At 39.3% G+C, this 17,037-nt stretch overlaps 2 protein-coding genes across 3 annotated transcripts in view; both read right to left on the bottom strand.

The window, feature by feature from the left end:
* TFPI2 (tissue factor pathway inhibitor 2) overlaps positions 1-17,037 on the bottom strand; it is a 139,383-nt gene that overhangs the window by 39,235 nt on the left and 83,111 nt on the right. The window lies entirely within an intron of this gene.
* On the bottom strand, positions 13,333-15,659 carry LOC132015084 (T-complex protein 1 subunit eta-like). Its single transcript, XM_059395741.1, is given in 5 exon segments — positions 13,333-13,599; positions 13,602-13,846; positions 14,333-14,992; positions 14,994-15,247; positions 15,249-15,659. Coding segments are annotated over 5 exon segments (1,626 nt in total). The 5' UTR covers positions 15,600-15,659; the 3' UTR covers positions 13,333-13,483.

The raw sequence follows: 17,037 nt of genomic DNA, 5'->3' as shown, positions 1-17,037 counted from the left end.
GGTAGGTGAACTTGGTCTTGGCTGGATTTCTTGTTGATCTTCTGGGGGAGGGGCCTGTTGTAGTGATTCTCAATTGTCTTTGCCCCAGGAGGAATTGCACCGCCCTTACCAGGGGCCGGGGTGAGTAATCCGATGGGGTTTGCTTTCAGGAGCTTTTGTTCCCTGAGCGCTTTCCGTAGAGTTCCGGAGGATGGAAATACAAATGTTTCTTTCTTTGAGTTCCCTGTTTGATTCTATTAGATGAAACACTGATTATTAATACAAAGTCATGCATTTGGAAAGCTAAGAAATAAGTCTGGGCTCTCAGTGTCTGTTTTAATGTGGGAGCATCCCATTTTTTTGAATTGACCTGAAAAGTTGAGTATAAACTTTGTCAATATGGTCAAATATGGAGTCCCCAGACTTGGATCCTTTTAACCAGATTTCACCCAGCGATATCATTGGATTAACTAATGCCTCTGTAAAATCATCAGATTGATCTTACTGTACACTGAATTTATAGCTAGTAGGTTATTCTCCCCTAACTGTAAACACATCTGCTTACACCAGATAAACTGGATGCTTACCAAGAGCCAGGTGTTTTTGCCTCTAAATCTCTGCCAGCTTTCTTTGCCATGGTAGTTTCCGAAGTTAGCTGTCATCATTTTTCTTCTCCCTGCATGAACATGCCACTGGTCTGCCTTCAGCTCTGGTCATGATCCCAGGGTCATCCTACATTCGGCTCTTTGCTCAGCAGGGAGCCTGCTTCTGCCTGCTTCTCCCAGTGGGGAGCCACCCACCAACTGGGTGACTTAGTTGGTTGAGCATCCGACTCTTGATTTCAGCTCAGGTCATGGTCTCAGTTCATGGGATCGAGCCCTGCATCTGGCTCTGGGCTTGGCCAGGAGTCTGTTGGAGATTCTCTATTTCCCTCTGCCCTTCCCCCTGTTCTCACTCTCTCTTAAACCAATCAATCAATTAATCAGTATTTAAAAAAAAAAAAAGCCATCTGTGATTCTCTGGTTTCTTATTCATCTGGCAGGGTAACTGAAAAGCCTTTGAGTTACAGATGATTCACCTATAAGAAGAACCTTAGATCAACATAGGTCCCTAATTGAGTAGATGAAACAGTGCTACTTGCTCACCCATGTAGAATATATATACCATAAGCTACTCATAAACTTTTGCTGAACTTACTGAAAATTTTAGAACTGTTTTGTTACTGCAACATAACCTAGGCTACCATAATAATGCAATATGGTATAATCACAAAAATAATTAATAAATTCATCCAACATATAGTGGGCATCCACTAGGGCCAAGGAACGTTACAAGACACGAGGGTTAGGTTTGTACAAAAAGACACAATCTATGTCCTTGGTGAGCTTACAGTCTAATGAGGAGTGTGGAAAAACAAGCCTTTGACAAGGAGCATTGGTAAGTACCCAGCAAACATGTGCTGCAACTATGTCAGGCACTTGGCAGAAAAGTGTGAGTAAGGAATTTTCAGTGTAATATAGATATGGTAATAGATTAATATAATGTAATATTTCAAGAAAGTCTGTACAAAATATTTGGACAGTAAAGATAAAAAAAAAGCAAATAATTATCTGGCAATGTCATGGAAGGCTTCTCAGAGGAGGTGACATTTGTTTACATCTTGAAAAGTAAGTTAAGACTTTACCTACTGGAAAGGTTCATGTAGTAGTCATTAGCACAGCTCAACAAAATTACCTCACTTCCATTCTTCCATGATAGGATTGCACATCTAGTCCCCTTTCAATTGAGAAATAGCCATGTACTTTTCTTTGGCCAATAAAATGTGAATAGAATGAGTGAGTGATAATTCCATGCAAAAAATTTAAGAGCCAGTGCATTATTTTCCACGGTCCTTTCTCATTTCTGATCACAGAAGTGCAATTGGAGATGAAGTTGCAATTAGCCTTGTGACAGAGGGACTGAGATAGACGAGCCCCAGCTAGCCACATTACATGAGTGAAAATAAATTTGTATTGTTTTAAGACACCGATAGGTGAAGAATCATTTGTTACTACAACATTACTAATTCTGACTGATATAGTATATTCCAGGCTAAGAGAAGAGCTAGTGCAAAAAGACCCAGAATTGTGAAAGTTTATTGTGCATTTCGGAAACAGTGAATTCAGTGGGGCTTAAGTTCAAGGTATATGGTGATAAAAGGGTGAAATAAGATGAGGTAAGACAGGGCAAGGTGTGAGTGGTCTCTTGTTGCTGTTAAAGGACTACTTGAAGCAAGAAAAAATAATTTTGGAATGGTGATGGTCAAGGTATGAGTACATGTATACCTTCACTCACCACCTGACCCTGTGCTAAGGACAATCCTTTGTAAAGAGCCCTTAGAGAAAGATTTTTGAATAAACAGTTGTCCTGTTGAGGCAATTATTAGATATATTGATAAAGTCACGCTGTTAACTTTTTGTTTTGTATCATCTAAAACAGGATGTTGTGAAAGCCTTGAATCTATTGTCTGTCATTGCCACCATATTTTGTTTGGAGAATGTTAATATCTCCTAAAAAAAAAAAAAAAAAAAACTGAAAAAACAAATTTTTTTTTTTAGATTTGTTTGAGAGATGGAGTAACATGCCGATTATCTGTGGCAGTGGGGAAATGAAACTGTCACATCAATTACAAAAGCTGCTAAGTTGCCAGCAGGAAAAGCATTGATTTCTTGGTGAGTTCAGATCTGTAATTTCAGATACCTTTGTCATCTTACTGAATGGAAAACTTTGAAAAGAAAATGACTTCTTCCATTCATAATAATAACAGTTATTGGAGTCTTTGAAAGTAACTGATAAAATGAAAATTTATTTTTGAAATACCCTCAGTTGTTGTTAATTTTTATTTCTAATTTAATTTTCATTTTTCCTTTCTTTGTGGGATCAATTTATCAGCTCACTAGATTCCTATCGGGACTTGGTGTGACCATACAGTCAGTAGTTTGCAAGTTTTTTTCAATGTGTAGCTAAATAAGAGTGATTCAGAATTGTGTGCATTCCTATCTCAACAAAAAAGCATTTGTTTCTATTAACAGTTTAAATTCTGGGCATAGTTTGTTTTTTTTCCATCCTGTTGTTTCCACTAAAGCCATCTGGTCTCTTCATGAAGTAGAAATCAAGATATTTAGGAAATTTTGAAAGTCTTTGTTTCCTATGGACTGGATCAAATTTTTCTAAAGTCAGTCCGTGGGGAATTTTGGGATGGATGCCAGGCAGGGATTGACAGGTCTTATTTATCAAACATCTTTATAAGTCCTGCTTGCTACACTTGGTACACTTATCTAACCCCAACATCTCCCCCTCCTACCACCAATAACTAGGCTGATGACCGCCTGAAAAGTTTAGGAATTGCAGATTTTTTGTTTAGGGATTGTGACAGAATCCTTTTTTTTCTCCCTGAATACAGAGGAAACTATATTTCTGAGTCTCCCTTGAAGTTAGATTATGGCCATCTCACTGGATTTAGTTAATGAGATATAGGTATAATGTATTCATTTTGAAACCACTAAAATTCTCCCATGTACTTGCCTACTCTTCCTTCTATGGTTACCATGGAGGCCATGACTTGAAGATGGCAATGTTATATATAATGGAAGGAGCCTAGATTTTTTAAACATTCTTGACAGGGAACTAGCTAACTTGCAGCCAATAGCAATGTGAGAAAGCAAATTTTACCAAGCCACTGAGATTTGGTAGTTGGTTGTCACAATGGTTGGTATTTCTTGTTCTAATACAAGATAAATTTTGAAATTAGAAAAGGTAACCTTTGGGACGCCTGGGTGGCTCAGTGGGTTAAAGCCTCTGCCTTCAGCTCAGGTCATGATCACAGGGTCCTGGGATTGAGCCCCACATCGGGCTCTCTGCTCAACAGGGAGCCTGCTTCCCCTTCTCTCTCTCTGCCTGTCTCTCTGCCTACTTGTGATCTCTGTCTGTCAAATAAATAAATAAAATCTTAAAAAAAGAAAAGTAAAGGTAACCTTCTTGTTCAAAGTTTATAATAATATGGGAGAAACAATAGAGAGCCCTACAAGTAGGACTTCTAGACTCCAAAATGACACTTAAAAAATATTAATACTGACACCCTGACTTACATAAACTATAACTTCCACTTGGGTTGAATCAATATTTAAAATTACTTTAGAGGACTGTGGTCACATCACTTTCCATCTTAGCTTAGGAACAGAGACAAAGTTGTAACATGTTTATTGTATAAGAATAATACACAAATCCAGCAAGTAAAAGAATAAGTTATAACAGGTGCAAGAAAAAGTCTGTAAAAGAAATTGTGACTTTTACCAACTTATACTAAAGAAATATTTTGCAAAGTTGACTTATTCAAGCAATGAAATGAAGAAATCAGTTCTACTTTCAGTTTCATCATAACCAAATAGTGATTTCACATCACTAAACACAGGTTCATTGAAACAGAAATGGTTTGTAGTATTTCACTTCTCAGTTTCAAGAGAGATTTTCATGCATTCCCAACATCTCATATATTTACTCACCTAGAAAATGTGTCTTTTAGCCTTTTGTATATAACTTAGGTGCTCAAGGGCCTGACAGTTGATTTGAGTAGCATGTTAGCATGACGCATTCACAATCTTCAACTGGTATTGGTTTGTGAGTAGCCTTTTTGATAGAACACCCTCCTCATAATGTTGTATCAGTTCAATAAAAAAAAAATCCCATTAAGCTGCTAAACATCACTTTTTTGACCTTTTTGCTTCTGTAAGCTGTAATTAGAGTTTTAAAATTTCTTCCTTAAAAGCCAAGTTTTAGCACACAGACAAGTGGTTAGTGATTCATTATTGGAAAATGTAGTATTTTTGGCATTTCATCTCCTAAACTATTTCAAGTCTGGCCCACATGACAGACATATTATAAAAGCCATTACTTACTTTCTTTAATTTTAAAATCTTAAGTGGGTCTGCATATTGGCAAATTGAGTCAGTCTTCTAGAATGGAAATGAGCGGTTTTTAAAATTAAGTTACCAAACTAAGAAACCTTGTCCATTGTGTGTTATGCATCTTTCAGGCTCAGGTACTTGTAAGTGAGCATTGTGCAATAGAAAAGGTGCTAGTTTACAATACTGAAATATGGATTTTCTTCTGGTCCCCCACTTTATGTGACCTTGACAAGGTCTTTTATAATAATAAGTAGCTTTTGGATGGTACTTGAGAAGTCTCAAGTATTTTTGCATATGTCTCATCCTATATATGAATTGTTTAGAATCACAGTTTTAGTTTACTAGAGATTCATCAGATCTAATATTAGAGGAGAGCAGGTACTATCCCTGTTCATGTAAAATGTTTCCATGAAATTATGTGATAGATCACATTCCTAAGCTACAATATCTGTCGATCAGCAGGACAACACCCATAATATAAGGACTATCACTTTGTTTTAAAGTCAAAAAACTCTTTTATCAAATTTTGCTACATTCAGGTATTATGTTAAATGGGAAAATTAACTAATTTCATAATTTGTTCTGTCAGAGTTTTTTTTTTTATTTTATTAATAACTTACTAAGCCAAGCCATGAACCCAATTTTAATTTTAAATATTGGTTCAACCCAAGTAGGAGTTATAGTTTATGTAAGTCAGGGTGTCAGTATTAATATTTTTTAAGTGTCATTTTGGAATCTAGAAGTCCTACTTGTAGGGATCTCTATTGTTTCTCCCATATTATTATAAACTTTGAACAAGTATCTTCTCCCATTCTGTCGGTTGCCTTTTGGTTTTTCGACTGTTTCCTTTCAGTGCAAAAGCTTTTTACCCTGATGACATCCCAATAGATCATTTTTGCCTTTGTTTCCCTTGCCTTTGGAGATGTGTCTAGCAAGCTTGCTGAATTTATCACTTCATAGGGGAAGAGAAGAAAAAAGAAAACAAGGCAAAGCCAAAGAGAGAGAGACAAACCCTAAGAACTCTTAATCATAGGGAAAAAACTGATGGATGCTGGAGGGTTGGGATAACTGGAGGATGGACATTAAGGAGAGTATGTTATATAATGAGCACTGAGTATTATATAAGACTGATGAATCACTGACCTCTACCCCTGAAGTCAGTAATACACTAATGTTAATTAATTTAATTTAAATTTAAAAAATAAGTGAAATGAAAAACAAAGGGGGAAAAAAAAAGAATGAAGACCTTTCTTTCTTCATTCTAGTGCCTAAAATGTAACAGATGCTCAATAAATATTTGTCAGATGAAACAAATTACCTTTCTTCTGTTGGCTTCCAGAAGAAAAAATTCTTTCATTTCCATGACTGATTTCAAAGAATTAGAGAATTGGATGCATATAGGATGTGAAGGGAAATGACTAAGGAAAATAAGCATATTACAGTGCAGCATGGATGAGGAGGGGAACAAATGACCATGTATCCATGTCTTTTCTCCAGTATTTTACTTTTAAATGCCTGTCAGTAAAATTGTTAATAGATGAAGCTTAATCTCTCGTATCACGACTTTGGTATAAGTAAGGAACAATTGCAAATCTGAAATTCTTTACATCCCAGTGAAATGAAGCCACACCAATAGGATGGGTGGACATTCTGATCCAGTTTTACTGGTTTGCAAAAGAGAAAATTATTTATTAAAAAGTACACAAGATATCAAAACCTGTAACATTTTCCTTGTCACTTTAATGTTATTTCTTTCCTATGGTTGGAAGACTTTGAATTTCCTCTCCCTTTTCTCATTGCCCTCTTTCTAATGAAGCCTCTAATCCATAGCATGAAACAACTGATGAAGAAATAGTAGAAAGACTGGTTAGGAAGGATCCGAGTTTAGAGATTAAGAGAACAGGCTCAGGAACTCTAGATTTGAATGTTGCCTTTGCCTAGTAAGTTATAAGATCTGGGGTGCCTGGGTAGCTCAGTTGGCTAAGTGGCTGGGTTCAGCTCAGGTCATGATCCCAGAGTCCTGGGTTTAAGCCCTGCATCAGCTCCCTGCTTAGTGGGATGCCTACTTTTCCCTCTCCCTCTTCCTGCCACTCCCCTGAATCTGCTTTCTCTCTGTGTGTCCAAAAACTAAATAAAATGTTTAAAAAAAAATCCTGGGAAAATGAATTCATTTCTGTAAGACTGAATTTCATCATCTTTAAAAAGTAGATGATAACACAACTCACAGAAGTAAATGACCTAGGAAAAGAAATGCTTTTACCCCAGCAACTATAAATAATAGATACCACATTTTAACACTAAGCAGAATTATCAAATCTTGGACTGTAAGAGAAGGCTTTAGATTAATTGCAAGGACTAACTTTCTAAAATGCATTCAGTACTATCTGTAGTTCAGATAATTCCTATTGGGATCTGTTTTATACAAATACTCAAGTATCAGCAGAGTAATATACCTAAAGTAGAAGGATTTAGATCTCTCCACAAACTGTAAAATGACAGCCTAGGAAGTGATGCAACTTCCTTTTCCAAGAAGAAGAAGAATAGCGAGAGTATCTTCACTACCAATTAAGCAATTAATGTATCCATATGAAGGTCAGTCTGAGCAAATGTTCATGCTGTTGTCCTAGCTAGAGAACAAGGGCAGCAGCATGACATTGAACTAGCAATAAGAGATCTCATTTAAGTTCAGAGGACACATTACAGTTTATTGATTGGCAAAAGCAGATTCAATCTATCCAAAATAAAATGAGAAATTGAGCCAAAATGGCTATTTGTAACTTTTTGAGATTCACAATCCATCTAATTAACTCAAATTCATAAAGAAGGGACCAAATATTTTGCTGTGTCTTTATCTTATTTTGCCTGAGGAGTAAAATTTCTTTTATAGAAAATAGTTGTATCTTTTTTTGCTATTATTATAATAATTCATAAATGCTTTAATATACCTTTACTCTTCACAAATTTTGCCAATTCCTTTCTTTAAACTTGAAATAATACTTAAATATCCAAAAAGCAATCCCAAGTAGAGAAATAATAAGTCTTGCAGGTAATTTTTAGAAATCATCTGATTCCAATTCTAATTCAGTTTTCATTTTGGCATTGACTACATCCATGTTGATACGGACATTTTTTTTTCTTTTTGTTTCTTCTTTACTTTTTCTAGCCAACATCTGATCCCCGCTCATGGTTTACACATGCCCCAAATGAAAATTCTAATTATCTAGTTTCCCAGAATCTCAGTGGCTGGTAACCTAAGCCCAGGCTATTGAGTTTGATAGTGAGGTAGAAAATACATATTTATCTTCTAAGAGCACCTTAACAAGATAGTATATAAAATATAAATATTTGACATCTCTCTAAATGTCTATTACTTTGAGTCAAATTTAAATTTGACTAAATAATTTCTATTATAATTAAGAATAAGAAAAGTTTATACACTGGGACTGCTATCACTAAGCAGTGTTTAGAGGAAATTATAGCTATGATATAGGTATAAAAAATTTACTATATTAAAAAATAAAGTTGTCAAATTAGTGACCTAAACTTCCACTTTAAGAAACTAAAAGAAAAAAAAGGAAAAAAAGTGACCTAAATCCAAAACAAACAAAAGGAAGAAAAAAATAAAAATTAGAATGGAATTAAATGACATAAAAAATACAAAAACAGATACCTGGGTGGCTTGGTTGGTTAAGTGTCTGCCTTTGTCTCAGGTCATGATCCTGGGGTCCTGGGATTGAGCTCCACATCTGGCTCCCTGCTCAGTGGGGAGCCAGCTTCTCCCTTTTCCTCTCTCACTTGCCCTACTTGTGCGCGCTCTCTCTCTCTCTCTCTCTCTCTCTCTCTCTCTCTCTAATAAATGAATAAAATCCTTAAAAGGAGAACAATACAGGGGCACCTGGGTGGCTCAGTGGGTCAAAGCCTCTGGGCTCAGGTCATGATCCCAGGGTCCTGGATCCAGCCGCTCATTGGGCTCTCTGCCCAGCAAGGAGCCTGCTTCCCCCTTTCTCTCTCTGCCTGCCTCTTTGCCTACTTGTGATCTCTCTCTGTCAAATAAATAAATAAAATCTTTAACTTAAAAAAAAAAAAAGAGAAAAATCAATGAAACCAGAAGTTAGTTCCTTGAAAAGATCAACAAGATTGACAAAACCCTAGCTAAACTGACCAGTAAAAAAAGAGGACTCAAATTACTCAAGTGAGGAATGAAATAGGAGGCATCACTACCAACCATACAAAAATTAAGAGGATTATAAGGGACCACAATAAACAACTGTATGCTAACGAATTATCTAACTCAAATGAAATGGAGGAAAGCTAGAAATTCCTAGAAAGAAAGAAGAAATGGAAAAATCAAGACAAATTTTGGAGGGGCACCTGGCTGGCTCAGTCTATAGAGCATTTAGCTCTTCATCTTAGGGTTGTTAGTTTAAGCCCCATGTTGCGTGTAGAGATTACTTAAAAATAAAATCTTTACCTAAAAAAAAAGGAGAAAGAGAGAAACTATGGAAATTTACCAGAGAAGAAATAGAAAATCTGAAAAGACCTATAAAAAGTAAAGATTGAATTAGTAATTTTTAAAACTTCACTCAAAGTAAAGCTTGGGCATGCAAGACTTTATGATGAATTCTGTTAAGCAGTTAAAGAAGAATTTAATACCCTTCTTTCATTAAAAAAAAAAAAAAGGAAAAGAAAGGGAAATTTACCAGCTCACTCTGTGAGACCATTATTACCCTGATACCAAAACCAGTCAAGTCAGTATAAAAAAAAAACTATGAACAAGTATTTTTTGTGAATCCTGATGCAAAAATCAACAACAAATTTAACACATAAAAAGGATTATACACCATGTCCAAGTGGGATTTACATATGAAAATCAGTTAATGTAATATACCACATTAATAGAATAAAGGACAGAAACCACATGGTAATAATCTGAATAGATGCAGAAAAAGTATTTGGTAAAACTGTCTCATGGTAAAATTACTCAGCACACTAGGAATAGAAGGGGTAAGAGAGGGACTTTTCATTAGCATTGGATTTCTTTTCAGGGTGATGAAAATGTTTTAAAATTAGGCTGTGGTGACGGTTTCACAATTTAGAGAATGTACTAAAAACTATTGAATTATATACTTAAATGAGTGAATTTTTTGGCATGTAAATAATGTTTCAGTAAAGCTGTTAAAAAATCCATACCTTTCCTGTCTAAATAGCAGTTATTAAGTAAATATAATGTAATACAAAGATTTCCATATACAAAAGATGTAAAAATAAGCTGTAGTAAAAACAGACAAAATATGGGGAGCCTGAGTGTCTCAGTTTTTTAAGCATCTGCCTTCAGCTCAGGTCATGATCCCAGGATACTGGGGTCGAGCCCCGCATTGGGCTCTCTGCTCAGCAGTGAGCCTGCTTGTCTCTCTCCTTCTGCTGCTCCCCCTGCTTGTGTGCTCTCTGTCTCTGTCAAATAAATTTTTTAAAAATGAACAAAATTTATATGAAGAAATATTTAAATGTCTACTGAGAGACACAAAAAGATAATCCTTTTGTGTAATAAAACCCAGTATTATGAATTTGTTATTTTGCCCAAGTTAATGATACTTGAGGCTACCTATAGAAAATGCTAACATCATATGGAGGGAAAATTTAAGTTGATTCTCAAATATATTTTAAGATTAAAAGTGTGCCCAAAATACCAGGAAAAAAGTAATGAAATAGAATCCCCCTTTCAGCACTCAACTGATTATCATAGAACTAAAACAGTTAAAATTGTTTGTATGAAATATATTAGAGTCCAAATAGCCTCAAAAAGCCTCAAAAATGTATGGAACGTTGGTTTCTATATTGGTTTACTAAACAAGCTGAAATCAGAATGAGAAAGTAAGAGAGAAATTTATTTTTATCCCATTAGTGTTTTTAACTTATTCCATCAGATTTTTCTTCCACTCCTGAATTAATTAACTCATTGAGCATTTTATAAATATATGTTGAGGCTCTACCATAGGCCAAGCACATTCTTGGGTTCTGGGTCATAACACTGAACAAAACAGGCAAATCTCTTCCCTTTTATGATCTATAGTCTCCTTTGGAGAGATAGACACTAAACAAAACAAAGAAGAAAATACATAGAAGGATAAATGTGGTAAGTATAGTAAAACAAGATAAATGAGATGAGGAGGATAGTGAGAGCTGAAATAGAGAGGTGGTAAATATGTGGTCCAAAAAGGATTTTTTTAAAGATTTTATTTATTTATTTGAGAGAGAGAGAGAGAGAGCATGTGATAGAACACAAATGTGGGGCAGGGCAGAGGGAGAGAGAGAAACTGACTCCCCAATGAACAGGGAGCCAGATATGGGGCTGGACCCCAGGATCATCACCTGAGCTGTAGGCAGATGCTTAACTGACTGAGGCACCCAGGTGCCCCCCATACCCCCAAAATAATATTTAAACAGAGACTTGAAAAAGTACAAAGATAAGCCCTTTCTGGGAAAGCTTTTACCAGGCACAACAAGTCCAAAGAATCTGGGATGGATGTTTGCCTGATGCATTTGAAGCTAGAACAAACTGGGGGAAAAGGAAGTGGCAGGAGATGAGGTCAGGGAAGCAACAATAATTCACAGAGACATGATAAGGGCTCTAGCTCACACAATCCGCACTGCCCCATCTCCTATATCCTACCATATACACCACATAGCCACTGTCTATTTGGCCCTGACAAATAGATGTTTTTCAAAAGAGCTCTGGCCCAGCAACCTCCTATGGCATTCATTTGGTTTATGAGAAAACTGAACATTTGCCCTGTCAAACTCAGGTAACACAGGCTGCACCTACCATAGCTATCACTCCTATTCTCTTGTCACCACTCATACTGTGTTTTGGTTAAGGTTGATAGTGAGGTAGAAAATATATATTTATCTCACATGTACTGTGTTCAAGGCAAGAGTCAAGCACTGTTACCATTCCTCACACTCTCCATGGATGTAGGTCAAAGTCTCCCAAGAACCATCTCACCACACTTCCTTCTGCTCTTCCAACAACACAAAGGCCCATGAAAATCTCTAACTCAGCAAGCAGCAAGACAGGTTTAAGATTTCCATTTACCCTGCTGGCTGACATTGCACAAAGAGGGCACTAGAAACACAAATAGTTTTGACAATTCTGTTCAAAGAAACCCTTATTCAACAAAGCCCTTGATCAGTCATTACTTTTATGATCTTGAGATGGGTAATGAGCTAAGTGTTACAGAGCTGGTCTGAGAATAAATCTTCCAAAGACCTGCATAGATGGCCTAACATAGGTGGCCTTTACTTGAATTATGGAGATATGTGTTCAGCGCCATTTATGGTTATGACATCTCAGCTGAGACTAGGTGGAATTTTAGGTAACATCCTATTACAATTAGTAAAGGCAACAATTTATTTTTTTAAAAGATTTTATTTATTTGACAGACAGAGATCTGGTAGGTAGGCAGAGAGGCAGGCAGAGAGGCAGGCAGAGAGAGAGGAGGAAGCAGGCTCCCTGCTGAGCAGAGAACCTGATGTGGGGCTTGATCCTAAGGACCCTGGGATCATGACCTGAGCTGAAGGCAGGGTTTTAACCCACTGAGCCACCCAGGCGCCCCAAGGCAGCAATTTAAATCAGTGGTCAAAAGATAGATTATTTGATAAATGTATAAGGACATGTGGCTGGTTACTTCTCTCTCTTTTTAAAGATTTTATTTATTTATTTGAAAGAGAGACAGAGACATCATGAGTATGGGGGAGGAGGCAGAGGGAGAAAGAGAAGCAGCCCGATGCCAGGGCTCCATCCTAGGACCCTGAGATCATGACCTTGTGCCACAGGCAGATGCTTAATGGACTGAGCCATCCAGGTGCCCCTGTTTCTCTCTTTCTTTCTCTTTCTCTTTCCCACCCCCAGCACACACAAATGGTTTGAAGATATCCAAAGATTTCCATGTTAAAAAATGAAACAATGAAAGTACTAGAAAATGGGTCATGGTCTCAGGGTCCTGGGATCAAGCCCTGCACTGGGCTCTGTGCTTGGCAGGGAGCCTGCTTCCGTCTCTGCCTGCCTCTCTGCCTACTTGGATAGAAGATGGAGGAGGAAACTGAGTGGACAAAATCACAGCCCGAGTAAGAGGAGAGAGACCGCCCAGAAGAACCCTAGATAGGTTCTATATTCAGAGATGGTAGACACCAGGAATGCAAGGGTGAGAAGTGGGGATGAAAACAAGAAGACCAGTTAACAGATTGCATCACAAATAGTCCACATTTACTCCCCCTCTCGCAGAGGCTTAACCCACTGAGCCACCTAGGCACCCCAATAAAGGAGCTTTTAAAAAGTATTAGAAAAAACTTGGAGAAGTATGCCTTCCTAAGTATGACACAAACACCAGAAGTTATTATTTTTTTTAAAGTGAATTCTAAGTCTTAAGTTTATTTAAATAATCTCCAGTGAGAACAGAGTGGACCAATGACTACCCCTTCATCGTGATACCAACTGACCAAGACAGAGTAAGCACACCCTGCAGCCAGCCTGCCAGCCCCCTGCAAGAGGGGCAGGGTGCCTCTCAATGCAGGCAGCCCCGGCCCCGGCCTTGGCCTGCCGCTGGGGGAGCATCCACTGTTGAGCGAGGGTTTTTGATGGTTTCGTCTACAGACACGATAAGGCAGGCAGCTTCAGAGCTGCGGTCAGGGCGTTGATGCGCACCATGGCTGGCTCCCATACGAAGGCCTCGAAGTTGTCAGCGATGTCCTCGTTATTGATGTCCACTCCGTACCACATGCCCCCCTGGGCATGCCGAGCCCGCAGCTTGTTGAGGATGTTTGTGGCATCAAAGCCAGCATTATCACACAGCTGGCCTGGGATAATTTCCAAGGCTTTGGCATATGCCCCGATCAACAGCTGCTGCTTTCTCGGAATGAGAAAGCAGCAGGTACTTGGAGAGAGTCGCAGTCTCGAGGAACATGCAAACAGAGAAGCTCAGTCTCCAGCAGCAACTGGAGCTCCTCAGGGAGCTGAACACCCGGCTGCGGGACCAGAGGGGCGCCTGTGAGGCCAAGCGGCTGAGCAATGGTCGAAGGAAAGCTCTGGCCATGGCCCGCTTGCCGGGTCCACCTGCTGCTGCTGCTGCTGCTGCTGGGCTCACCCTCCGAGATGTGGCTCTGGGCCCCTTCCCAGTGCCCACTGACCATCCCCAAGAGACTTGGAGAAGCCGCCCCTTGAAGGTGGTGCATTGTGGCTAGGTGCTGCCCATCCAGCAGACTGAAGGAACTCACGTAGGAGTGCTGAGTCTTAGGTGCCTTCCTGCTGGTCCTCATCCTGTCCCCATCCCATCAGACCCATCTATGACCAGCAGAAGAACTCCCTCCTCCTAATAAAGTCCACTGACTGCAAAAAAAAAAAAAAAAAAAAAAAAAAATCCCGCAGGTACTTAGAGAGCTCCATCTCAATGGCCTCACCGCCAGCCACCACTGAATTGTTCTTGATGGCCCTCCTGACAATCATGATGGCATTGTGTAGGGACCGCTCTGTCTCCTCCATAAACTGCTCAGCACCACCATGAAAGATGATAGTGCAAGTCTTGGCCTTGGGGCAGCCAGTGAAGAAATTGTACCTCTCACCGCCAATCTGGGTCTCTTCAAAGATCTGGCAGCGGCCCAGCACGTCTGATGACAGAGCATTCACACTGGTTTGAATGGAGCCTCCACACGCCATCATTGTCCTCTTCAGATCCTCCTCCGGTACTCGGCCAGCACAGAACATGTCCCTGTCAGCAAAGTACTGGGTGGCCACATCCCCAATGGGGAGTTTGGACAAGACGACTTTCGCTCCAGAATGATGGATCCTCTCTATCTTGTCATAGAGAATGTTCCATTCGGCATCGACAATTGCCTGATAATCCTCAACGGTGTGGACTCTGATTTCAGCATTATCTTTCTCAGCTTTCAGCTCAAGCTCGACATTTAAAAGGGCAATCATTGGATTATTGTACTTTTTGGGTTGCATTTCAAACCCAGCATAAGAGAAAGTCTTCTTGAACGCGACACCAGCTACCAGCTGGGACTCCTCCAGGGAGTCCTTGCACCTTCTTGATTCCAATCATCTTAAGCTGCAACAGATCATCGAGCATCATCACTGCATCCACCACCATCTTGGCAAAGAAGGCTTTCTGCTGGGAAATCAGCTTGGAGCTCAGGGCGATCATGGCACATTTCTCCAGCAGCTTCCTCTGCTCCACTTTATCTTCCTTCTTCATGGTCACAGCGATCTCTTTGATCTTGTTAACTGCCAACTGGGTGGCAGTGCGGAATGCTTGGAAGATGATCTGTGGGGTGCAAACCTTCCTCCACATAGGGTTTTACTTGCTTCAGAAACTCAGCAGCCAGCAGGGTCACAGAGGTGGTACCATCACCAACCTCAGCATCTTGGGATTTGGCAATGTCCACTAGAGTCTTTGCTGCAGGATGGACAACATCAAGGAGTTTCAGAATTGTGGCCCCATTATTAGAAATTGTTGCTTTGCCTCAGCCATCTACGATCAGCTTGTCCATGCCACGAGGGCCCAGGGTGGTTCGTACAGCCTCTGCAATCACCTGGCAGGCACTGATGTTACTTACAAGCTGGGGGATGCCTTGGGAGCTATCAGTCCCCTCTTTCAACAGGATAACTGGTGTGGGCATCATTTTGGAAGCTTATTCACTGGCCCGCCACGCCTCCCGTCTTCTCCGCGTCCGGGCGGCCCAACCACCAGAAGTTATAAATTTAACTACACAATAATCTAAATTTTTTTTCTTTGACAAAAATTACAAAGTGTCAAAAGATAAATGACAAACTGGAAAAGAGATTGTGCAGCATTGTCTCAGTCAGGATTCAGGACAAGAAACAGACACTGTCTGAGGAATATTAAGAAAGCGATTTGAGGGCGCCTGGGTGGCTCAGTGGGTTAAGCCGCTGCCTTCGGCTCAGGTCATGATCTCAGAGTCCTGGGATCGAGTCCCGCATCGGGCTCTCTGCTCAGCAGGGAGCCTGCTTCCCTCTCTCTCTCTCTCTGCCTGCCTCTCCATCTACTTGTGCTTTCGCTCTGAAAAAAAAAAAAAAAAAAAAAAAAAAAAAAAAAAAAAAAAAAAAAAAAAAAAAAAAAAAGAAAGCGATTTGATAAAGTAAAGGATGTTGTAATAATGCCATTAGAAGGTGGGGGAATGAGCTGGAGGCTGGCATCTCCAGCACTCACCCCAAAACACTGTTACATTGTCCCACCACAGGTAGTCTGACCTCTAAACCTGCCACTTGGAACTACCAAGAGCACATACCTATAGCTGAAACTTAAGGCCCAGGGAGATAGAGTTAGGAAGTTGCAACTGTCTCTTCAAGAAACAGAGCCAACAGGGAGTTTATCTGTGAACCGCAGCACAAATGCCTCTCACCACCCCAAAATTGGGAATTAGGCCCGGGAATATGGGATCCTAGTGCCTCTGCCACCAAAACAGCCTCTTTTCATTGAGAAGATAAGGAATAGCCAGTACTGTGCATAAACCTCACATTTCCAAAATTTTACTTACCAGCAAAAAAGCCAGTTGAAGTGTCGGGAAAATGAACAAAGATTCACTGTTCCTGCTTTCATCCAAATCACATCAAACACACTCACTACAATACTAATTTACCACAGAAGCACAGTTATAAGGTAGTCTGGAAACATAGTTATTAATTTTCTAGAGTTGCAGAAAAGAGGGCATACTGGAGAAAGGGGAAATAGGGGTGAGTAAAGAAGTCCACATTATCAGCCATTAAACACATCTAACAACCAATGGCTCATCCTGTAGTGTATAGAGATCTTATAAATCAATAAGCAGGCAATGAACATAGAACATTCTCAAGGAAGCAGTTACAGATATTTTTTAAACATGTAAAGCAACACTTAATATCACTCATAATAAATAAATGCAGATTGAAAAGAGAGTACTCTTTACCTCTCAGATTTCAAAATACCAGCATAATTGAATTGAGGAGAGTTTATAGAAAAAGAACATCTCTGGAGGGCAGTTTGGCAATATCTGTTCGAATTCAAAGTGCACTTACACCATGGTTATCAATTCTAGGAATTTATACTAGATACATAATAGT

This window comes from Mustela nigripes, chromosome 4 (assembly GCF_022355385.1).
Source record: "Mustela nigripes isolate SB6536 chromosome 4, MUSNIG.SB6536, whole genome shotgun sequence".
NCBI classification, from domain to species: Eukaryota; Metazoa; Chordata; class Mammalia; order Carnivora; family Mustelidae; genus Mustela; species Mustela nigripes.
Note: the sequence above shows the minus strand (reverse complement) of the source record. Positions and strands in the feature narration are given on the sequence as shown.